The sequence below is a fragment of the Lithobates pipiens genome, unplaced genomic scaffold (assembly GCF_037356315.1).
Source record: "Lithobates pipiens isolate NorthernLeopardFrog02 unplaced genomic scaffold, aLitPip1_a1.2 Scaffold_18, whole genome shotgun sequence".
In the NCBI taxonomy this organism is placed as follows: domain Eukaryota; kingdom Metazoa; phylum Chordata; class Amphibia; order Anura; family Ranidae; genus Lithobates; species Lithobates pipiens.
In genome coordinates, this window is record NW_027507758.1 from 557,106,511 (window position 1) to 557,131,532 (window position 25,022).

Genomic DNA, 25,022 nt, shown 5'->3' on the forward strand with positions numbered 1-25,022 from the left:
GAGTGTGACTTTAACGGCAACAGGGTTATGCACAAAAAAAGCACTCAAAATAATGTTATTAAAAGTCAGCCGGTACAGGATTTGTAGCTACTGACTTTTATTTATTTTTTTCAAGAGTGGAGAACCGCTTTAAGTTATACATGGGTGAGCTGACAGGTAAAGATGGTAATAAAGTGTTAGTGGATGCTTAAATCTTCATTAACAATTCTCCAACTGTCATTAAATCCAGTTTATACTTTATGACAGCAGTAATTCAGAGCTAACAAACAATCCCAAGCATGAACAAAATAATTAGGGCATACAGGTACATAGCAACTGTTGCAGCATGAAATACTTAGCATTGTCCTGCTTGAATATACAAGAGGAGCTGCTGTGCCCAGCTTCTTTCTCTACTTATCAAGCTGCCCCTCCCTCAGGCACAGTTTATGCTCAACTCTCTGCACATTGATCTCTGCAGATTCTGAGCAGGCTGCTGCTGCTAGTCAATGATTGCTGGATCCCATTTTACACTTCATGGGAGACTAAGATTAGCAGTTGCATCCCCCTGGGTCTCTACTTGCGTGAAATACAGCTGTTATTTGTCATTGTGCATTTCAAACTGATTGCTGAAGGCTAAAACCTGATTGTTCCTAAACCACATCATGTCAACCATACAGGAAGCTGAGAGTATCTATGAAAATGCAATGCCTCAGACTTGGGTGAATGAGGAGAATATCTACTGCATTCCTGATAATTTAGGTTTGAATACTGAGGATCCTCCAGAGAAGCCCAATTTGCAATTGATCATTGGAGAAAGTCAACGCAACCATAGCACATCTCTTTCTCCACTTTCCACAACTCCAACATCCCCTGACAACACAAGATCCCTATTCTCATCAACAGAGATCAACTCCTATCCAACATCACCCACCTCTCCAAGGGAGTATGTAGCACCACTTGGGCTCCACACCCGTGTCTTGGAACCTGCCAGGCAAATGAGCACCAATGGGGATGAGGTGGACTACGAGGCACAAGACGACGATATCTCCCTCTATGTCAGGGTAAGTAAAATTTCATTTACAAGAACTACAGTGGATTTTTTGAAAGATAACTCTGCATTGAATAGGGAGGCAGGTATTTGGAAGAGGCATCAATGCTGATGAAGGCTACAGTAGAGTTCATTCATCTGAGCAAGGTGCACAAAAATTAATGTGCTAGCAGGTAAAAACCAGAACAATTCCTGAACCAGAACAATTTTAGAAAAGATAACCCCATAGCACTAGCAAATAAACCCTAACTCTAACACTAACCCTAAACCAGCTCATTAACACAAACCTTAAACACAACTCTCTAACATTAACACTCCTCTGCAGAACTCTAAATCAAGCTCCTATCACTTATCTATTAACCCAACCTCATAACACTAACCCCTATACCTAATCTCTTAACTGTTACCCCTAAACCCAACCTGCAACACTAAGCACTGGATCTATTCTCCTAAACTTGACCCCCTAACATTAATGCCAGAACCCAACCTCCTAACAGTAGCCTCCCTATACTAACCTCTCTCTTAGACTCAACTGTTAACTATAACTTTCAAACGAAACCCCAAAACCCAAATCCCCAACACTAATGCTAAACCCATCCTTTACCACTAACCATAAGATTAGCCCCTATAGCCTTTAAATTTCAAGACACTGGTTGTGCAAATTTTCCTTGCTTTGCAAATGCTTCACCGAACTCTTGTGTACATTGAGCCATTCAACCTATAGTAGTAAATATTAATTAATTACTACAATATAATGTTACCTGTATGGAAGTTTTCAGAAAAAAATATTTTAAATTGTTATGGCCAGTCTATTCTTAAATGTCTCATAAAGCTATAAACAGCATTTGGATGCTAATATCCTGTAATTTGTATATATATATATATATATATATATATATATATATATATATATATAAAATGTATTGAGTAACTACTGCACTCTTCCATTGAAGTGTTTTGATTGTTAAGGTCTTTCTTGCAAATCCATCGTATTGTAAGTGTAAAATAAGGTGAAAAAGTTAGTACTTATTTGAAAAGATATGAGAGTGTAAGTTAGCTCCCCGCTATAGTTTGGTGACATGCAGCCTATTAGTGTTGGGTGTGGTAGATTATTTTAGGTTGATTGCTTGGATCATGGAATTGAGAACACACAATGACCAAATTGTTGGCACCAAAGAACACCACATGTGCCAGCTAAAGATGCAAGTCCTTCTCCATAACCAAGGGAGCTGTATTTCAATAGTTATCCCTAGTTTACTTGGGACTGTTATATTCCTTGTATGTGTCTCACAGCTATAGAACTGTCATTTTGAGCCTTGACTCTAGCACAGGACTTGCATTTCCAGTTATCTGTGTATTCTGATACAATATTTTAGAATCCCAAAACCTAGAGCAAATCTAATCTAATGCCCCCATCATTTTTTGCCTATCTCTAACAATTATCATCTTTCTGACATTTAACTTTTCCCTCCACCTAACTTAAAGGGGCTGTAAACCCTCATGTTTTGAAAAAACTTCTGTCAGTTACCGGCCCTCCAGTCTCCCCGTTTTACTTATCTGAGCCCCGTAAATTCCCATGCTCGCTGCACGGGGTCCCGGCTCTTGATTGGGTAGAGTGATAGCAGCGGGACCCTAGAAGTTGAGGATCAGGGCCACTCTGTGCAAAATGAGCTGCACAGTGGAGGCAAGTATGACATGTTTGAAACAAGCCTTTACAATCACTTTACCACTTAACATACCCCCAAAAATGAACCCTTAACTCAACCTGGCCAATAACCCTGAACATTAAAGATGAGCATCAGGTAAGGATATTTTTACATAGTTGCATTGGTCCAGCTTTGACCAATGTAACTATGCAAATGCCATTCCTGGTTGTTCCACTGTAAGCTGGAAATCATTGTAGCAGGCACCGCTACTACATTGATCTCTCTTGTTTCTGGGTGGTCCTGTGCAAGTGGCTGCCCTGCTGCTTAGTGAACACAGGAGGTCAGCCGCTGTGCATGAGCACCTTTCAGAGAACACTTTGCACTGCTCATTGCAGTTGAGGGTGGTTCTGATCTCTCATCTCCTACCTCTTCTCTCCTCCCTCATCCCTGGGACCACCACCAACTGGCATGTTGAGGCATTGGAACTCCTGCAACTACCAGTGAGTCTGGGGAGAGGGGGGTTCTATGGAGTTGGGGTGTACAATAAAGGGGTGAAGGGACTGAGGGTGCACAATTGGGGGTATATGGAGTTGGGGGGCACAATAAAGGGATGATGGGAGTGGGGGTGTATAATGAGGGGGTATGGGTGTAGAATGGGGGGTGCCCACATAGGAGAGCGCATGGGGAAGATGAGAAAGTTGGGCACACAGGGAAACTCAGGTAAGGCACAGATTTTCCTACTATGTGTTCTATATATATATATATATATAAATTCTGGTAGAGGAGAGCTAAAGGTCTATAGGTTAGGGAGCGCCATACTGGCTGGCATCCTACACGATGCCACAGTCCCACCCTACAGGGAATTAAGACCCAATCTAGTATGTGCGGGTGTGGCTGTGTACTTCAGTCCCTTTCTGCGCTTTAAACAAACCTCAGCAATAAATAGTTTTCTTGATACTTTGAAGATGAACAGTCAAAGTCCAAATTAAGATTATACTGACCTTTGAAGACCAGCAGAAATTAGCCGTTTTTTTTTTTTACTTAGTGAATTTTGTTGAGCTTTACATACACAATCAGCTATGGCGATACCTAAGTGCCAAATTTGACAGTGAAAGACAAGTTTGAAAGGCAAAAAATATTATAGTGCCTAATAGTCCCTTTTGGACTTAAAGACTAAATCAACCTTTCTTAACATGTTTCATGTTACACCCATATTAGAGCCCATAGTACACAGCCTCTCACCCTCAAACTTCACTCCTCACCCTTTTTAAATGGAGGGCTTCTCAGACCCATTCACCGGATCTCTGAATGAAAAGACTACAAGTCTCATCTGCCCCTATAGCAGAACAAATTGTAGTTCTCAATGGAGCACAACTGTAGTGACGTCCCCATACTTGTAGTTCATTGACAATTCCTCCAGTTCAATAATCAAAAGTCTGTACCTTGGTACTGACCTTCAGCTGGAGGAATAGTCTGCAGGAGCCTGAGCATTGCACCCAGGATCCACTGATTATGGTTGCGATGCTTTGAAGGCTTCATTGCAAAAAATTATTAAATTCATTTTTTAATGAATGTGGGTAAACTAATTTTTATTTTTTTTGCAAAAGTTGGAATTAGACTTCAAATTCCTCTGTGTAGCTTTCAAACATTTTTGTGCCTCATTTAGATCTGATTACTATTAGTACTATTACTATATAGTACTATTTGCCTACCAAAAATGTTTACCTATTTATTTATTGTATGTTAGACTGCCCATAGATAGGCTTCTTTTTGGAATAGCAGGTGGAGAGATATCTGACTGTCCTGGAAGATGTCGTCAGAGCTTCAGATTCTCACCAGTATCTGGTTATGATTAGGGCTGTCTTAATGTGCATGGGCACCTCCGGGCACTGCCCGGGGGCCCCATGACAATCTTGCATTATATCATACTTGCCAACTGTCCCAGATTTGCCAGGACAGTTAGGCTTTTTACTAAACTACTAAACTGTCCCAGAATGTCTATCGTGGGAAGCATCGCAGAACCCGTACTGTGCCCTCTTGATCTCCCAGTATTGTTCCCTCCTGCTCCCCCCCGTACTGTGCCCTCCTAATCCCCCCTCCTGTACTGTGCCCTTCTACTCCCCCCCCCCGTACTGTGCCCTTTGTGTTAATTAGTCTTAGACAATTGGCATGTTTTCTAATTGGTTCAAATCAATTTGAACGTTCAAAATCAAAAGTGCTAATTTTAAAGGCTAATATGCAAGTTATTGTCCTAAAAAGTGTTTGGGGACCTGGGTCCTGCCCCAGGGGACATGTATCAATGCAAAAAAAAGTTTTTAAAACGCACGTTTTTTCGGGAGCAGTGATTTTAATAATGCTTAAAGTGAAACATTAAAAGTGTAATATTCCTTTAAATTTCGTACCTGGCGGGTGTCTATATTATGCCTGTAAAGGGGTGCATGTTTCCCGTGCTTAGAACTGTCCCTGCACAAAGTGTCATTTCTGCAGGAAAAAAAGTAATTTAAAAGAATTTAAAAGTCATTTAAAGCGGAGGTCCACCCTAAAGTGGACCTTCCGCTCATCGGAACCCTCCCCCCCTCCGGCGCCACAATTGGCACCTTTCAGGGGGGGGGTTCAGGTACCTGTACAGTACAGGTATCTGCACCCACTTACGGGATAGCTCTCTGCGGAAAGGGGCGTAGATTACGCCCCTTTCCGAAAGTCCCCCGCTGCCTGCTGGGAAACACACAGATCCCAGAGGCAGCGAGTCCATCCTTATTGCGCAGCGCGACTCGCGCATGCGCAGTAGGGAACCGGGAAATGAAGCCGAAAGGCTCCACTTCCTGATTCCCATACCCAAGATGGCGGCGGCAGCACCTGAGAGACGATCGAGAGATTGGCTTCGGGTGCCGACATCGCGGGCGCGCTGGACAGGTAAGTGTCACTATTTTAAAAGTCAGCAGCTGCAGTATTTGTAGCTGCTGGCTTTTAAAAAAAAAAAAACGCGGAGTCCCAACGGACTCCCGCTTTAAGTCATATAAAATGCACATTTAAAAGCAAGATAACAGTTATTGAAAGTCATTGATAAAAAAAAAAAGCATGGGGTTCCCCCAAATTCAATTACCAGGCCCTTCAGGTCTGGTATGGATATTAAGAGGAACCCCACGTCAAATAAAAAAAATGATGTGGGGCTCCCCCTAAATATCCATACCAGACCCTTCACTACACTATATTGCCAAAAGTATTGGGACACCTGCCTTTACATGCACATGAATTTATAAAAAAAAAAAAAAAAAAAAAAAAAATAACAAAAAAAGCTCCATAAAGACATGGATGACCAAGTTTGGGGTGGAGGAACTTAACTGGCCTGCACAGAGTTCTGACCTCAACCCGATAGAACACCCTTGGGATGAATTAGAGTGGAAACTTCAAGCCAGGCTCTCTCGCCCAACATCAGTGCCTGACCTCACAAATGCGCTTCTGGAAGAATGGTCAAACATTCCCATAGACACACTCCTAATCCTTATGGACAGCCTTCCCAGAAGAGTTGAAGCTGGTATAGCTGCAAAGGGTGGGCCAACTCAATATTGAACTCTATGGACTAAGACTGGGATGCCATTAAAGTTCTTGTGGGTGTAAAGCCAGGCGTCCCAATACTTATATTGGGTTTTAAACTTTTCATCCAATTTCTAAATTGCTGCATTTGTAAATTTCAAAAGCCAGTATAAATGAATAGTATTGGTTAAAAAAAAGGCACTTGTGGGCTTCACTAATGATTTATTTTGATAATTCTCCTTAAAGGGGCGTGGAAGGGGGCATGTCCTATGCCTAGATTCTTTTGCTAATAGGTGTCCCTCGTTCCCATCTCAAAAAGTTGGGAGGTATGTTTCTACCATATGCTTCAAGCCAAGAAGTTCGATGTGAAGACTATTTAAGTGTGATTTGTCCTATAGAGATTTACAAGTCCTCAGAGACATGGTACCTGTCTATTGTATTGTCTCAGACCCTCTTGATCTGATATAGATTCCACACTCGTAATAATACAATTGCTTAAGATGTTTTCTTTTCAGTGGCATAGTTGTCTTTGAACGCAATATGTATAATAGTAAGTCCCAGTATACGCTTGTTATAGTATTCATTTTTTACTATTTGTCTAAGTATTTACCATTTTATTTTTATCTGTATATTTTATATTTTGTAAGAAAAAATATTTTTAGGGGACACAGTTCTACTCATTGTTTTATTATTTGTCAGAATGAAAATTTTCTTTTTGGGTATGATTAGTTTGATAAATAGTCTGTTGAAGTCTCTTATGCAGATTCTTTGAAAATAAGGTTGCATCTAGTCATGTGGAATGCGTGAAGGCTTGGATTAGCCTGAGGATACTTCGGTGGGCGCCTAGGTCGTGGACCTACCAATGAAGCACAGCTGCCATAAGTTCTCTAGGCTGTCAATTACAATGCCTAGCTTGCCCTGCTGCACCCATGCCACAACAACATCCATGATATTTTACAGAGGCCTGCCAGATGTCACAACAATACTTTCAGGTGTTGGACCACCTCCCAGTACCAGCATAGGCCCACCTGTGGCTGCAAACATTGTTATATGAATGAGCCCATCTGCTTACCCTCTTTTTCCTTCTAGTGCAGGGCCCACAGCTAGGCTCAGTGGCCTTTCTCACAGGTTATCAGGTCAGTCTTTGGTTTTCGATTTCTCCCCAACATCAACAACCCAACCCTTTCGGATCTCCAGCTCAGGTTCCCCTGGCTGTGCTGTCATTGTACGGTTGTTGGACTGCCAACATCAGACCAACAAGCAATCAAGTGCTTTCCCCAGCATTCATAAGAGAATTGTACTTCTTCTGTCCAGACCTGCTCTGCATCTGCCTGCTGCTACAGCCACACTCTCAGGGTCTCCAGGCCCCTGATTATGCTGTAAGTGTATGAGCTAAGCGGAACTCTAATGGAGACCCTCATGCAAGGTGGAATCTGCTGGGGACCTTGATGTATGGGGGACTTTGATGGGGACCTTGATGTAAGGGGGCCTCTAATGGGGACCCTTGATGTAAGGTGAAATCTGATGGGGACCCCTAGTATTAAGAGGGACTTTGATGAGGATCCCTGATATAAGGGGGACTCTGATGGGTACTCTGATTAAAGGGGGGCTCTGACGGGCACCCTGATGTAAGGAGGGACTCTGATGGGTACACAGATTAAAGGGAGGCTTTGATGGGCACCCTGGTGTAAGGAATACTCTGATGGGGACCCTGATGTAAAGCTACTTTGATGTAAGGGTGAACCTTATTGGGAACTTTGATGTAACGGGGATCCTAATGGGACTCTGATGTAAAGAGGGACTCTGATGGGCTCATGTTTATTTGGAATTTCTGCAGCAGGTATCAATGTAAAAGCTGTGTTTTTGATGCAGGAATTAGGACTGGTCTGAGGTTCAAAAGTGCAGGAATTGGGACTGGTCTGAGGTTCAAAAGTGCAGGAATTGGGGTGATATGATGTCTGATTGGGGTGTTCTGAGGTTTGAAGGTGCAAGAACTGGGGTGATCGGAGGTTTAAAGGTGCAGGAATTAGGGTGATCTGATCTCTGAAGGTGCAAGAACTGGGGTGATTGGAGGTTTGAAGGTGCAAGAATTGGAGTGATCGGAGGTCTAAAGGTGCAGGAATTGGGTCAACTTCAGCTTTCACTGCAAAGAGGAAGTTTATGCAGCTCATGTCCCTATTTCTCCACACTATTTACTGGTACTTACACGAGGTCTGACTACTGCAAATACAAATGTATTATCAACGATTGGCAAACAATACAAATGAAACCAACAATGTTGTAATTCAAACAAGTCTTAACTTGTGCATGCTATCCCCAGCAGGGATCTGGATGTAGTTTCCTTTCATTGCAATAGCACTAAGGTCATTCCAAATATCTCCCTCAGAATCATATAAAGATTGTTTCTCAGATTTTGTCATGGGAATGCAAAATATGTTCACATTTTCATTTGAACATGAACTAATGCATATTAATGGTTCTTATTTAAACTATAGGAATAATGCTAGCCTTATCTAAAAAAAAAAAAAAAGAAATGAAAATGGGTCTGTTATTGGTATTAAGCAAATGCTCAGTTTACACAAACAGCTAAATAGATCAGAGAGAATCATTTGTTTCACTCCCTCCCCCTCCATGCCTATTCTGTACTGAGTTCCAATTAGAGAGAGACAGCATGAAAGCAAGTTGATCAAAGGTTGACCCAGTATAAGAAGATACATTGCTGTTAAAGTGGTTGTAAAGCTTTTTTTTTTTTATTGTAAAAAATAGTATACTTACCTGCTCTGTGCAAAGGTAACACCACACACCAATATGCACAAAAATACTCTCCCTTTATTAAAATAGCCAGCGGTAACATTCTGACATGACTGAACAGCTCTATTCTGATATGTTTTGTGCTAGGGAAAGCTTCTCTGATTCTTTCAGAAAGTGATGTGCTTAGAGTGAACCATGTCAGAGTAGAACTTGTTCCTGATGGCTATTTTATCAAAGGGAGAATATTATTTGTGCAGCATTGCTATTGCTTGTACATTTGAATGCTTCGGTGGAGATGAGCTAAGCCAGCACTTGAGATGACCTCACAAATGTATTTCGGGAAGAATGGTCAAACATTCCCATAGACACACTCCTAAACCTAGTGGACAGCCTTCCCAGAAGAGTTGAAGCTGGGCCAGCTCAATATTGAACCCTATGGACTAAGACTGGGATACCATTAAAGATCATGTGTGTGCAAAGGCAGGCGTCCCAATACATTTGGTAATATAGTGCATCAACGGCTGAAGGGAGCTCCAGGATTTAACATCGCTGGAGACGAGGTGAGTATAGTTCTTCTTTAAATTTCCATAAAATACTGTTTTCACGTTTTATTAATCCTTTTTTTTTTTTTTACAGTTCAGCTATGTTGAGCTCCTTTAGACTCTACACTTACTTACAGTATTGGCAGCACATCATTACTCAAGACAAGTTTTCTGATAGTGACAACATCGGACAATGCTTAAGCAATGTATATCAGCTTGGCCCCTTGTAATCTCCACCAGGATCACATTTAACAATGTGACAATGCAGGAGTACAAGCAGTGACGCAGTGCCGAATCGCAAAAAGTGCTCTGGTCAGGAAGGGGGTAAAATATTTGCTGAAGCGGTTTAAGCAGTGGTCTCCAAACTTTCTAAACAAAGGGCCAGTTTACTGTCCTTCAAAGTTAAGGGGGGGGGGGGGTGGCTTGGGGCCGCATTGTGGCCAGTGGGTGTAGAAAATGTCTTAGTGTCAGAGGGAATAAACAATGCCCCATGATTTGTTTTAGGGGAAGTAATAGTGTGCCATCACTGTTGTCAATGGGAGGAATAATGCGTCATCATTGGTGTCAATGGGAGGAATAATGCAAAATCATTGGTGTCAATGGGAGGAATAATGCTAAATCATTGGTGTCAATGAGAGGAATAGTGCATCATCACTAGTGTCAATGGGAGGAATAATACACCATTGTTGATATCAGTGGCAGAAACTATGCCCCACTGTTGCTGATATCAGGGGGAGTAATGCCCCAATGGCCATTGGTGTCAATGGGAGGAATAGTGCGCCATCATTGGTATCAATGGGAGGATTAGTGTGCCCTCATTGGTGTCAATGGGACGAATAGTGCACAGTCATTGGTGTCAATAGGAGGAATAGTGAGCCGTGATTGGTGTCAATGGGAGGAATAGTGCACGGTCATTGGTGTCAATAGGAGGAATAGTGAGCCATGATTGGTGTCAATGGGAGGAATGGTGCGCCATCATTGGTGTCAATGGGAGGAATAGTGCGCCATCATTGGTGTCAATGGGAGGAATAATGCTCCATCATTGGTGTCAATGGGAGGAATAATGCGCCATCATTGGTTTCAATGGGAGGAATAATACCCCATTGTTGGTGTCAGTGGCAGTAACTATGCCCCACTGTTGCTGATAGCAGGGGGAGTAATGCCAAAAGGGCTAGATAAAAGCAATCATGGGGCTGCACCTGCCCCCAGGCCACAGTTCCACTGGTTGTTACGTTTATTAAAAGTCAGCAGCTACAAAAAATCCGATGCCTCACTTCTCTTCCCCGCCTCTCCATGGTGCTGGCATTGTAAGTGTGGGCGTCCGGCTGTGACAGCTTGCGGCTTCACAGCCAGTTGCGTACTGCGCATACGTGAGTCATGCTGCGCTCTGTCAGTGACCAGGCAATCTTCTGGGACCTGTGATGTGTCTGAGAAGATTGCAGGGAGGGAGGAGTTGCCTAGGCAGCCAGGCGACCAGACCAGGAAGTGGGAGCTATGAAAAATAGGTACCCCCCCCCCCAAAAAAAATTGATTGTGGCATGTCAGGGGGCGAGGGGTTCTTAAAGCGGAAGGTCCACTTTTGGGTGGAACGCCACTTTAATATTTTCCTGTCCTGCTGCCTGTGCTGCTGGTCATCACTATCTTGAAGAGCTACGGTGGCTGTCTGGTTGTGTTGAGTGCCAGGCCCCCCCCCTCGGTGCCAGTTATCCACTGACCCCTATGATGACCTAGGACTGTATAGATGTAACCACAGTAAAATATATTGTAAATTCCAATATTTCCAATATTTATTACCACAGTAATAATAATTGGAATTTAAGTCAATAAGTCAATAATTAGATTGCGCCTATAAACTATAGTCGTAGAGCAGCACAAAATTAGAATTTGTATCTCCAGGCCTTTCAGGCGTGCTCACCTTCTGATATAAGTAAAGCGGTCTCTGTACTGTAATAAAGAGCAATGCAGAAAGAAAATGAATATGCTTTGTTTTGGGTCACTATTATGCTAATAAAGTTTTCAAACAACAAGAAAATGACTTCATTACATTCAATTTGAAGGAAAGTGGTCACGACGAACACATCGCCATGGCGACACCTAAATTATGGCCTGAAAGAGGTGGAAACTCCTCTCTGATTTATCAATGTCAAAGTGGACTGCATGAAAGCCTCGCCGCAAAATTTGTAATTAGGAAAGCCATTTTCCCCATGGTAACCTGTTACCCAACTGAACAAAACATTTTTAATATGCACAGCTGACGGAAGTAAGTGTCCATGATGAGTATTTTATCTGAACAGAGATTTTAGAATAGAATAATGATGTGCAAAGTTCTGTAGTCCATAGCAACTAATTAGAGATAATTGCATATCCGAGGGGACCTCTGTATTGGTTGCTAGGGGTTCGTTTCGGGACAAGGGGTGGGCAGGAGGGATGACTGCCCTGGGCACTCTGGTATCATGTAAGGCAGGGTGCACCATGAACAGATAGGGGAAGAGGGGATTTGTGTTGAGTGGGGAATTTTGGGGGAAACCGGGGGTTAATAATTTTTCTAGGTGGGGAAATTTGGGGGGGGGGGGCGGTGCTATGAAAGGTTATTTGGGGAGATTTGTGTTGGGAAGAGGGATAGGGGGGAAGAGGATTTGTGGTAGAAGGGGGGATTTGAGGTGTTTGTGCTAGAGAGGTGATATGGTAGAGGGGGAGGGGATTGTTGCTAGAAGGGGAAATTTATTTTTTAGGCGGGGGGGGGGGGGGATTTGTGCTACTAGGGATGATCGGGCCAAGAGGAGAAATGTGTTTGCGTGTGTGTGGAATTTGGGCTAGGAGGGGGGATTGGGGATTTGGAGTGGGAGGAGAGGATATGTACTCGTAGGGGAAATTTGAGGGGTGGAGGAATTGTGCTGGGGGTGGTTTGACGACATAGACTATTTGAGCTGGGAGGGGTAAGCATGCTAACACATAATGTGTTCATACATCTTGGGGAGGGGGGGGGGGGGCGATGTCTGGCATGTTTGTCCTGGGCTCCAGATGACCTTGTCCCAGCACTGCTAGGGGTTGCTGACCTTTTCAGATTATTATTGCTGTTTTCATTAGTATACTAATTCTCCCCTAGTTCCTTGAGGCTTATTTATGCAACTGCAAACTGGTTATTTTGCACGTTTTCAATTTCCAGTATTCCCATTTACACATTAAAGAGGAAGTATAGCCTCTTAAAATAAAAATTACCCCTGAAAGACAAAGGCAAAATAAGCTAGAATACATAGAATACAGTACCTAAGACTATAAGATTACACATTCCAGGTATCTTTGCTGTAACATGAGGATTGCTGGGAGTAGCTATAAAAGGAGCAAAAAGCCCGCGCAGGCTCTCTTCCTCCTTGGCCTGATGCAAGACTGACCTCCCTGTGCAACAGGGAGAAGAATCACAGCCTACAACATGGAGTCTTACTTCCAACCCAAGGCCTAATTCTGTTGTTCGCTGTCGGACATCCTGTCACCAACTTCACTTGGATTGCCTGCTTGTCAATGTGGGTGTGTGTGTGGCAAGCTTCACGTGGGAAGACCGAGACAGCAGATCTGCTGCACAAGTGCCGCTACACGAGTTCCTGTCCAGAATACATCGGAGCGATTTGGTCGTTGGTGAGAGGGAAAATTGCTCGACCTTTATCTATTCATTGTCACTATTACAGAGACCCTTTGCACAGACATCTTTACCCCAAGAACACTTTACTGCATTGCTTGAACACTGTGCTCAGATGCATTTAGATCTTCACCACTACAAACCTATTACTTTCATTGTACTCAAACAGATTACAGTTAATGAGCTCCAACTGGTGAAAAACATTAGATCTGCAATGTAGAGTAAGGCCCCAATATTGCTTTTTGTAGACCCTCTCCCTTCATTAGGATACCATAGGCTGGCTAGAGTACATCTTTCTTAGTGTGGCAGCATAAGTAGTTACTTAAACATCTACTAGGAGGTGACCTCTGATTAAAAGGAGTGCACATATATGTATATAGTGTTGTTGTTGCTGAACCATTGTCTTGTGTTTTTGGGAGGAATTTGTTTGGTGAGTTGGCGCTGTTATTTCTCTTTGAAATAACTCTCCCTTATTTGGTTCAAGTTAAATATTTCAGAACCTAATCATACTGAGTTGTTTGATTATTGCCACACAGTGCTACAAGGATGTCTGAACCCAGAGTGTGAGGTGGGTTGGAAGGTTCACTTAGTCATGGCCATGCAGATGGGCAGGTAATTCTCAGCAGTCCCCTAGGGGGCCGTGCTACATTTGGGGGGCTCATCTGGGATGCTATCTGCAGCAGGCACCAGTCAACCTAGATCAGAGCTGCAATCTGTGTGCCCCGACCGACAGAAGCACCATTCTGGAGATCTCGGGAGTGAGCATACTGAGAAGGAAATCAGAAGGTGGCTGAGAGCTCTGGCACCAGGACCCGGGCCTACCTGGTGAGACTGAAGCCTCAGAGGAGATGGATCAACTCAGGGCACTGATAGAATGACAGGAAGAGAGACCAGGGTGCTTTCAGGAGGAAGAGGTCTGCATAACGGAGGGAGTGACTGCAAGGGTATTCCCACTCAAATGCAAGAGAGGAGGGACTGAGAAGCCATCCCCAATAAAAGCTCCAGGGAGAAGTCTTGTGCATATGGGGACCGACTACCAAGGGGCCAGCACCCCTCCACTCTCTTTCTACACCGAGATGAGTCACTTGGTCGATAGCCTGGTGAAGAATGGGTCTGGGAATACTTATCAAAGTTATCGAAGACTACAATGTTTCTAGGGACAGTTACTGATGCCTGTGGGAGAAGACGAGTCTGAAACATGGATGAATCAAGCTTTACAGGCTATGAAAGAGCGGAGTGTTTCAGAGGCTGTGAAACAACAGCAATTTAGTGAGAGCCTTCAAGGCCCAGCGGCCAATGTGATTTGTAACCTAAGGACGGGCAAGAGGGCTTGTGTTGCCATGGATTGATGCTTTGTGTGCTGTTTTTGGAAGAGATGAAACAAGTGCTGATTTTATGTACAAGTACAAGTTAACACCCATCCACAGAGAGGGGAGAGTCTGTCCAAATACATCTCTCGGGGAGACTGGATGCTACATCAAATCATTCTCAAGAACGATCTTGAACCTAAAAATGCTGATCAGGCCCATCTGGAAGGTGTGCTGCACTGGGCCTGGCCCAATTATCCTATTGTGTTGAAGCTGTTGCTGAAAAGAACTCAGGTGGTACCCACCTATCCTGAATTGATAAGGGAGGTTCGAGAGGAAGAGGCTCTGTTGGAAGAGAAAAGTCAAAGACCAAGAGATGTGAATCCTGCTACTGGGAGCAAAGAGAAAGTGGTGCCCCGTGCTGTCCATGCAGAAATAGAGTTTTCCAATGATGACATTGGAACTGAGTCTGAACAAAAGGGGCCGGCTCTCCCTGACATCCATAAACCAGTTTCAGAACTAGGGCCAACAGAACTGATGACTCAGGTGGCTCTGGCTCAGTCTAAAATGTACCATGCCCTGAAGCGAGTGATGGAGATCCAGGCAAAAGTTCAGGAGCAAGGGACTCATGCAAGTGAATCAAAACTGTACCCAGAGCAAGAAAGGAGATGTTACGGATACGGAGAGGCCACACATTTCTGAGCCAAATGCCCCAAGGCTGGTGTCAGCCCTCAACTCCTCAATGAAGTCCTGCGAGCGTTACAGAAATTACTTTTTCCAAAGCCGGCGGGAAACTTCAGGGACTTCAGTGAAGGAGCTAGTTGGGAGTCCCAAAGGAGGACTGTGCTCCAACGATAAGAAGGGAGACCAGAAGAAAATCAAGAAAGAAGGGCACAAGTCATCAGTTCTCCCTCACCTGTCAGTGCCTAAGCATGACACAAAATTAAAACCCCCGAAGCATGGAAGAAGGGGACAGTAAATCAATGCACACCTTGCTAAACAAGCTGTTAAATCACAATCATCGCCTTCCATGAGGCCTGTTAGAGGACACACCCTAGAGTCACCTGGGGGAGACCTACCCAAGGACTTAGTGAGGCCTTCCCCTATAGCAGTGATGGCGAACCTTGGCACCCCAGATGTTTTGGAACTACATTTCCCATGATGCCCATGCACTCTGCAGTGTAGATGAGCATCATGGGAAATGTAGTTCCAAAACATCTGGGGTGCCAAGGTTCGCCATCACTGCCCTATAGTATCAATCCAGGTGGAGGGCATTTATACGCAAGCACTGCTGGATACTGGAGCTTAAATAACATTGCTGTATCAAGACTTTTATTATTATTATTATTATTATTATTAATAATAATATACAGGATTTATATAGCGCCATCAGTTTGCGCAGCGATTTACAATATGTGGGCAGACAGTACACTTACAATACAAATAAATACAGGAGGGATCAGAGGGCCCTGCTTGTTAGAGCTTACAAGCTAGAAGGGAGGGTCAAGTTGAAACAAAAGGTAAAAACTGTGGGGGATGAGCTGATGGAAAAAAAGGAAAATAGTTGTTAGGTGTGGGTAGAGTAGGCTTCTCTGAAGAGAAGGGTTTTCAGGGATCGTCTAAAAGCTAATAAAGTAGAAGATAGGTGGACAGATTGGGGTAGGGCATTCCATAGGATTGGAGAGGCTTTGGAAAAGTCCTGGAGGCGAGCATGGGAGGAGGTGATGAGGGAGCTAGAGAGCAGGAGATCTTGAGAGAAACGAAGAGAACGAGTAGGTCGATAAGTACCATAAGTACTTGAAACATATCCCTTTGTGCAACCTTGATGAGCTAGAAATTTGGGGTATTGGAACTCAGAAGTGCCCTTATGATGGTTACATATCTATCAAAATATGATATATGTCGTATGCCTTTGATCGACTGGAGCCGGCCGAAATTCTTTACTGATAGGCACTGATACCAATCTGGTAAGAAGGCTACTTACTCCCTTGGCCGTAGAGGGTGCTCCTGTTGGGAAAATTCATCTTCATTTGAAGCAAGCATTTCAGAGGGTATTGCAAGAAAAGAAGGCACCTGCCAAAGGAGTGGGAAGTTTGTGGCGACTGGACACTCAAGAGAGGGTGCTACAGCCTGGGGAAAGAGCCTGCCTGTCAGAAACCATGAAATCAACCTGAGACAGAAGTACAGTTAAATCACACTTGTTTAACAATAAAAGTAAAAAGAATAAACATAGTCAAAACATAGCCAAAGTTCAGTAACCAAAATGGATAGTTAGCCAAGCCAGAAGTCAGGGATCAAAGTAGTGGAACAGCAAGCAGGATCTGGAGCCAGAAGGGATGTCAGTAAAGCCAGTCTTTAAACAGGAAGGCAGGATATGTTTCTTGTGATGTTGACCAAGGCAAAGGCAGAGCTCCTCTGGACTGGATGGCTTAAGTAGCAGGATATCAACAACAGCTGAGTAAATGTGGAGAGAGATGGGAGCTGGCAATTAGCCAACAGCTGAGCGGCCAGCTCAGAGAAGGAAGGACTGAGCCCAGCCCTGACAGTACCTCCTCCTCAATGACCCCTCCCCCTCGGAGGACCACCAGGCTTGAGGGGAAAACATCTCTGGAAAGGAGGACATGTACGTCTGAGGATGAGACCCAAGAGTGTTCCATCGGACCGTACCTTTTCCAATGTACCAGGTATTGTATGCGCCCCACGGAACCTACGGGGATTAACAATGGACTGTACTTCATACTGCTCATGGTTCTCAACCTGTACAGGGTGAGGGCATGGCAAAGATGGTAAAGTGGTTGCAGACCAAAGATTTTAATATGGAGACATCAAATACATTTGAAATACACATATTAGAAGGAAGGTCTAATGCGTAAGCCACTGGGTTAATCCTGAGAAGAATACGGAAAGGCCCAATAAACCGAGGTGTGAACTTCAGTGCACCTCAATTTATTTGTGTAGTTTGCACAGTAGCAGTTTGCACAGCAGCTAAATAATTTCATGCACAGCAAATCATTTATTTGCATAGTTTGCACAGTAGCAGTTTGCACAGCAGCTAAATAATTGCATGCATAACAAATCATTTATTTGTGTAGTTTGCACAGTAGCAGTTTGCACAGCAGCTAAATAATTGCATGCACAGCAGCAATTTGCATTAGGATTCACCATTAGTATTGGTATAATTATTGATTTATTGCACTTTATCTATGAGGTAGAATACATATCAAACAAGGATATTCCATCTTTGTACTAATATATGGTATATAGTTTGCGCTGATCACCTTTTTTATTTATTTTTGTTCAAGTGCATGGTATACACTTTAGGTCTAGCAGCAATCTAACCGACATACCACATTCAGATATTTTTCACTTTGATAGCGCGAGGGAACCCCATTTTTCCTATGTAAAAAGGAACGATTAGACCTTCTGGTACAATTCTTTATTCACCCAAGATACACATCTACTTCTTCCTTGTCTATTACTTTCTGTAAAAGGAACTATCCTAAAAGAGAACAAGTTAGTCAGCATGCGTTATGTTGCACCTTAATGGGCGTTGCGTTAAGGCAGCCTATTCAAATACATAAAGTGCCAATGCACTAGAGTGGACAAAATGGCTTTACAGCACTTTTTCCAATGTAACACACCAAAGTCCATTGGATTTCCCTGTTGGGGTGCCATTGAAGATTAATTTCACCGCAGTGCACTAATGTAAACCTCTGCGGAAAAATTGTAAATGGGCCCTAAAGTTTACAGGGTCCCCTGATGTTTGACAATTACTGATCTGTCCACTGTCTGATCCTGTGCTGGTAACATGGTTTCCCAGTTTCTGAGTATTATGTAGCTGTAGCCTGAGATGTTTGTCTAATCAACCATAAAGTAACTGGGAGTGCTGGATTATCCCCGTTCATTTCTATGTTATCAATAGAAATAAAAATATAAAAATTCCAAGCCACGTCATCGCTCTGTAGTATTAAGGCTTGCAGTATGATTGTTTGCTCACACATTTTTTCATATGATTGGCACATTGTACAGCTATATTAATGTGGTGTATAAAGATTTCTTACACATATTAGATTATTATTTGATGATCCAATGATCTATTTATAATTTTCTGCTGGACCAGACATCAATGGCAGTAGTTATTAACATCCAAGGCACAGGGGTCCTCAATGCAGGGCCGGATCTAGCCTATCTGATCTGGGGGTGCAGTAAAAATGTCAGTGACTGACAGTGTGTTACATAGAGTGATAAAGATGCAGGGAACCAGTATTCCCTGTTCACTCAGCACACTTCTGTACTACGAGACCCAGAGGTAGTGTCATAGTGGTAAAAGCGTGAGCATAGAACACTAGTATGCATTAGAATGTCATTAAATTAGGATGATTAAGCAGAGCCTGTTCCCTCGTACATCAGGGTTCCCATCAGAGTGTTCCCTTACATTGTGGTCCCCAACAGGAGCCCATCTTAAACCAATTGCCTCCTATATAATTGTCCCCATCTGAGTGACTCCATTCGTTATGGTGCCCATCAGAGAGTCCCCTTACATCAGGGTCCCCTTCAGAGTTCCCCCTTACATCAGGGTCCCTATCAGAGTCCCCCCCCTACATCAGGGTTCCCCATCAGAGTTTCCCCTTACATCAGGGGTTATGATTAGAGTCCCCCTTACATTAAGGTCCCCATCAGATTCCCCCTTTACACAAGGGTCTCCATTAGAGTCGGCCCTTATATCAAGGTACCCATTAGATTCCCCCGTTTCATCAATATCCCCCCCTTACATGAAGGTCTCCATCAAATTCCCCTTTACATCAAGGTATCCATTAAAGTCCCCCCTTACATCAAGGTACCCCTCAGAGTCCCCCATTACATCAGGGTCCCCATCAGAGTGCCCCCTTACATTAGGTGCCCCCATCAGAGTGTCTGATTACAAGGGCAACTATAATCTAGGTGGGCACAGCCTACCCTAGCACCCCATTAGATTCAAGCCTGCCTTAAAGGGGTTGTAAAGATAAAAATGTTTTAACCTATTACCACTCTGTTACATACTGATTTCTAATAATTTGATGATTTCCTCCAAAAATATTTTATTACCTGTTAACCACATGCCAACCAGCGCACGCCGATGTACGTCGGCAGAATGGCATGAACAGGCAAATGGGTGTACAGGAACGTCCCTTTAAATTTGCCACCATGCCATTGTGCCGGTCGGGACCTCCGTAAGTCCGATTGCGGGTCCTGTGGACTCGATCGCCGCGGGGATACCCACGATCATCTCACGGGGAGGAAGAACGGGGAGATGCTAATGTAAACAAGCATCTCCCCGTTCTGCCTAGTGACAGTGTCACTGATCTCCCTGTGATCGGAGCAGAGATCAGTGACGTGTCATACACAGCCACGCCCCCCTCCACAGTTACAAACACTCCCCAGGGCTCACTTAACCTCTACACTGCCACGTAGTGGTTAACCCCTTCACTGCCAGTGTCATTTACATTTGTATAGCACTAATTGCCGTATAAATGACAATGGTCCCAAAAATGTGTGAAAAATGTCCGATGTGTCCGCCATAATGTCGCAGTCACAATAAAAATCGCTGATCGCTGCCATTACTAGTGAAAAAAAATTATTAATAAAAATGCCATAAAACTATCCCCTATTTTCTAAACGCTATAACTTTTGCGCAAACCAATCAATAATCTCTTATTGTGATTTTTTTTTACCAAAAATATGTAGAAGAATATGCATCGGCCTAAAGTGAGGGAAAAAAAACGTTTTTTTATATATTTTTGGGGGATATTTTTTATAACAAAAAGTTAAAAATAATGCGATTTTTTCAAAATTGTCGCTCTATTTTATAGCGCAAAAAATAAAAACTGCAGGGGTGATCAAATATCACCAAAAGAAAGCTCTATTTGTGGGAAAAAAAGGACGTCAATTTTGTTTGGGAGCCACGTCGCACGGCCACACAATTGCCAGTTAAAGCAACGCAGTGCCGAATTGCAAAAAGTGGTCTGGTCTTAAGCCAGCAAAATGTTCCGGTCTGAAAGTGGTTAAGAAGTTTTTTTTTTTTTTTGCTTTTTTTTGCTATTAAAGGGAAATTTAGTTTCTTATTCTTGGAATAGGAACTCATATAATGCTAGCAAAAGAGGAAACACTGCTGTCAAGTGGAATAATGGTGGTACTGCAATATTTTGACAGCTGTTTCTGAATTACGAATGCTGCCATCATTTTTTTAAAGTTCATTGGCTCAATATAGTATGGTGTATTTAATATTTATTTGTAATATTCAGAGAGCTGACCTAAATATATGTTCTTTTTTTTTAACACTTTTATTTATTTATTTTCCGTCCAAGAAAAAATCATGTTACAGGCACATATAAACGATTACATCTTGTAAATAAATCTCTTTTCTCATACAATAGCCGAACAGGGCTTACTAGTAAAAACCAAATGTCATTAAATCCAGATTCCTTAACGGAAGGGAAAAGAAATAAAAAAATTAAACTGAAAGTATATCAGGGGGTTAATTGTGGACCACGCAGGGCCCTACTTCAGTGAATCATATTGCAGTTATCAGTAGAGTTGCAGACAAATTCCAATACAGCCATACACACACATACACACTAGACTTCAATTACTGCAGGTGGAAAAGCCTTTGACCTAAATATATGTTCAATCGCAAAATGTTTAACCAAAAAATATATTTTTTTCTCTATCATGCTATCTCCCTCTCTCTTTCTGTTTCTCTTTTACGCATTCTCAAGATTCAGATACACTTTATTGATAGGAACAAATACATTTTAGCATTACTAAAGCAATTTAGGAGTTATTGTGTGTTGTAGGGGACATCAGAAATTATTGCAGGAATAATGAGTAAGGGATGGCATAAAGGGGATGGGAGATAAGACCCATACTATTGGGGTAAGGGATAATATAAATGGGATGGGAGGTGAGTCGCATACTGTTATGGTAAGGGATAATATAAAGTGGATGGTAGGTGAGTGTTATACTATTGGGGTAAGGAATAATATAAAGGGGATGGAAGGTGAGTCCCATACTGTTGGGGTAAGGGATAATATAAATGGGATGGGAGGTGAGTCTCATACTATTGAGGTAAGAGATAATATAAAGGGGATGGGAGGTAAGTCCCATACTATTGGAGTAAGGGATAATATAAATGGGATGGGAGATGAGTCTCATACTATTATGGTAAGGGATAATATAAATGGGATGGGAGGCAAGTCCCATACTGTTGGGGTAAGGAATAATATAAATGGGATGGGAGGTGAGTCTCATACTATTATGATAAGGGATAATATAAATGGGATGGTAGGTGAGTGTCATACTATTGGGGTAAGGGATAATCTAAAGCAGATGGGAGGCGAGTCCCATACTGTTGGGGTAAGGGATAATATAAATGGGATGGGAGGTGAGTCTCATACTATTAAGGTAAGGGATAATATAAAGGGGATGGGTGGTAAGTTCCATACTATTGGGGTAAGGGATAATATAAATGGGATGGGAGGTGAGTCCCATACTATTGGAGTAAGGGATAATATAAAGGGGATGGTGGATGAGTCCCATACTATTGGGGTAAGGGATAATATAAAGGGGATGGGAGGTGAGTCCCATACTATTGGAGTAAGGGATATTATAAAGGGGATGGTGGATGAGTCCCATACTTTTGGGGTAAGGGATAATATAAAGGGGATGGGCGGTGAGTCCCATACTATTGGAGTAAGGGATAATATAAAGGGGATGGTGGATGAGTCCCATACTATTGGGGTAAGGGATAATATAAAGGGGATGGTAGGTCAGTCCCATACAATTGGAGTATGGGGTAATATAAAGCGGAGGGGATTTGAATCACATACTATTGGATTAAGGGATAATATAAAGGGGATGGTAGACGAGTCCCATACTATTGGGGTAAGGGATAATATTAATGGGATGGTAGGTGAGTCCCATACTATTGGAGTAAGCGGTAATATAAAGCGGATGGGGGGTGAGTCCCATACTATTGGGGTAAGGGATAATATAAAGGAAATGGGAATTGAGTCACATACTATTGGGGTAGAGGATAATATAAAGGGGATGGTAGGTGAGTCCCATACTATTGGGGTAAGGGATAATATAAAGGGGATAGGAGGTAAGTCACATACTATTGGGGCACGGGATAATTATAAAGGGGATGGTAGGTGAGTCCCATACTATTGGCGCAAGGGATAATATAAAGGGGATAGGAGGTAAGTCCAATACTAGTGGGGTAAGGGATAATATAAGGAGGATGGGAGGTGAGTCACATACTATTGGGGTAAGTGGTTCGTTCCTGCGAAACGCCGTACCCATACGCCCGCTCCTTTAAAAACAATAGCAGGTTCGCGCGTGATTGCGATGGCTACCTGCGATCACAGACATTAGAGCCAGAACAGGGATTTGTGTGTGTAGTCTAGAGGGGGTAAAATAGGCTCTGTGCACTATTCTGAACTGAATCAATCTATCATGTAAAGAAACAAGCATTTTAAATAAGAGATCCCATATATAATCCCAATCATCATTATCAAAATGTAGAGCATTCCACAGCCACTTGTTTCGAAGTGGTTTGAAAGGCGATAGGGCTAACAACATTAGATGAGCATAGATGTGAGATGTGGACAGTGCAGTCTGTTCTGAGTACCCGTTCAAGCTCTAACTCCATTAACCTAATAGAGGCCCGAACGAATTGACTATTGAAGGCATGGGACAGCTGACAATAACTAAAATTATGTGTGAGGGGTACAGTAAAGTCCTCAGATAGACTGGTTAAGGGACGTAAGGATCCCTGATCCACTATTTGAGAGATACATTTGATCCCGTGTTTAGTCCACACAGCCGAATAAAAAAGTGAGGCAGGGAAGGGTTCCTCTAGAGGGGTGAATTAAGTGACACTGCAGTGTCAGGGTATTTTTCATTAGTTAAACCAGTTCTCCAGGCTCTGATAGTTGTTAACATAGATGTGGTTAAAGAGCATTGGGGCCACGGAATAGAAGGACTTGTAAAGCCTCTAGAGATCCAACAATTTATGTCACCTCCAGCATAGTTTTCTGACTCTTTCATAGCGAGTAATTCCACAGTCCCAAACAGTAAAAAAGTCTTGCCAAATTACACAAATAATATGATTTTTGTATTTACTGTAAACATTTGTCTTGAAGTCCATTGATGGACACAGGAATGTAGTATTTCTCTAAGGCCCCTTTCACACATGCGGACAGTATGTCCGTATTTCATCCATCCGTTTGCGGATGAAATACGGACATACATGCATCCCTATGGGATAACGGGTGTCTGCAGATGAACATCCGCAGACACCCTCTATCGTCCGCCTCCGCAATTGTCCGATTCTGCAGACGGAGGAAAATACTATTTTTCTATCCGTCTGCAGAGCGGATCGGATGAACACGGACAGATGGTCCGTGCTCATCCGATCCCCATAGAGGAGAGCGGAGAGCTGACAGGGCGGTCCCTGCACAGTGTGCGGAGACCGCCCTGTCCGCCGCCGGCTCAGCGGGGACAACGGAGCGATCCCAGCTGAGCGAGCGGATCATCACGGGGCGAATCATTACTGATCCGCCCGTGTGAAAGGGGCCTTAAGTGGTTCTAAAGGCCCAAGCTTTTTAACGTTAATGCATTTCATGCATTAAGGTAAAAAAAACTTCTGGATATAGCTCCCCCCAGCCCTCCTTATACTTACCTGACCCCATCTCGATCCAGCAATGTGCAAGAGAGCAGCGGCTCTCCCGGGTCTCTCTCCTCATTGGATTACACAGAAGCGGTAGCCATTGGCTCCTGCTGCTGTCACTCACAGCCAATGAGCCAATGAGGAGGGGGGGGGTGACACTCTGTGTGTGAATGGACACACAGAGCGTGTCTGTTTGAGTGCCCCCATAGCAAGAAGGACCCATAAAGAAGAGGATCGGGCTGCTCTGTGCAAAACCTTTACACAGAGCAGGTATGCATAACATGTTTGTTTGTTTGTGCTTTTATTTTTTAATTCTTTCCTTTAGAATCACTTTAAACTCCTGAAGGCATCAGTATAACCCAGTTGTCATAAAACTTGTACTTTTCTGTGTCAATCTCATTGAGGGACACAAGATTATAATAGATCATTGACAATTCGGTTATTTTGCTGCTTTTAAGAGATTTCAAAAAATACTACATTCTTGTGTCCCTCAAAGGACTATAAGGAAATTTGACTTACTATGTTCAGATCAGTTTTCTTTCTACCAGCTAACAGCCTACTTTAGTGTCGATATCTCTGTAACAAACATTGACTGTCTGACTGTGCCCTATTTGTGAAGTCATTCCCAGCCTGGACAGAAACAAATGATGTATGACCATGTTTGTTGTAGTAACACTAGAACTGTTAAAGCTACACAGAAGTTTTCCTTTCTGTTGTTTTGCTGATTTCTCTTTCTATGTAAAGCAAACTTTCACAAACTTTTTACACCAGGAGACCTTAAAATAATTTTCAGGTCTTAGGAAACCTCATGCTAAAACCAAATCATCAGGAATCTGTGGGAAAAAATGCTGCTTACGTTTCAGTGTGAAGAA

The 25,022-nt window shown here is 43.0% G+C and overlaps 1 protein-coding gene across 1 annotated transcript in view; it reads left to right on the forward strand.

Moving 5' to 3' along the window:
* Positions 1-464: 464 nt before the first annotated feature.
* Positions 465-25,022, forward strand: part of CLIC5 (chloride intracellular channel 5) — a 197,774-nt gene continuing 173,216 nt past the window's right edge. The window contains exon 1 of the mRNA XM_077488949.1: positions 465-1,040. Within this exon, the coding sequence (XP_077345075.1) occupies positions 642-1,040 (399 nt within the window). The 5' untranslated portion in view covers positions 465-641. The remainder of the gene's footprint in view (positions 1,041-25,022) is intronic.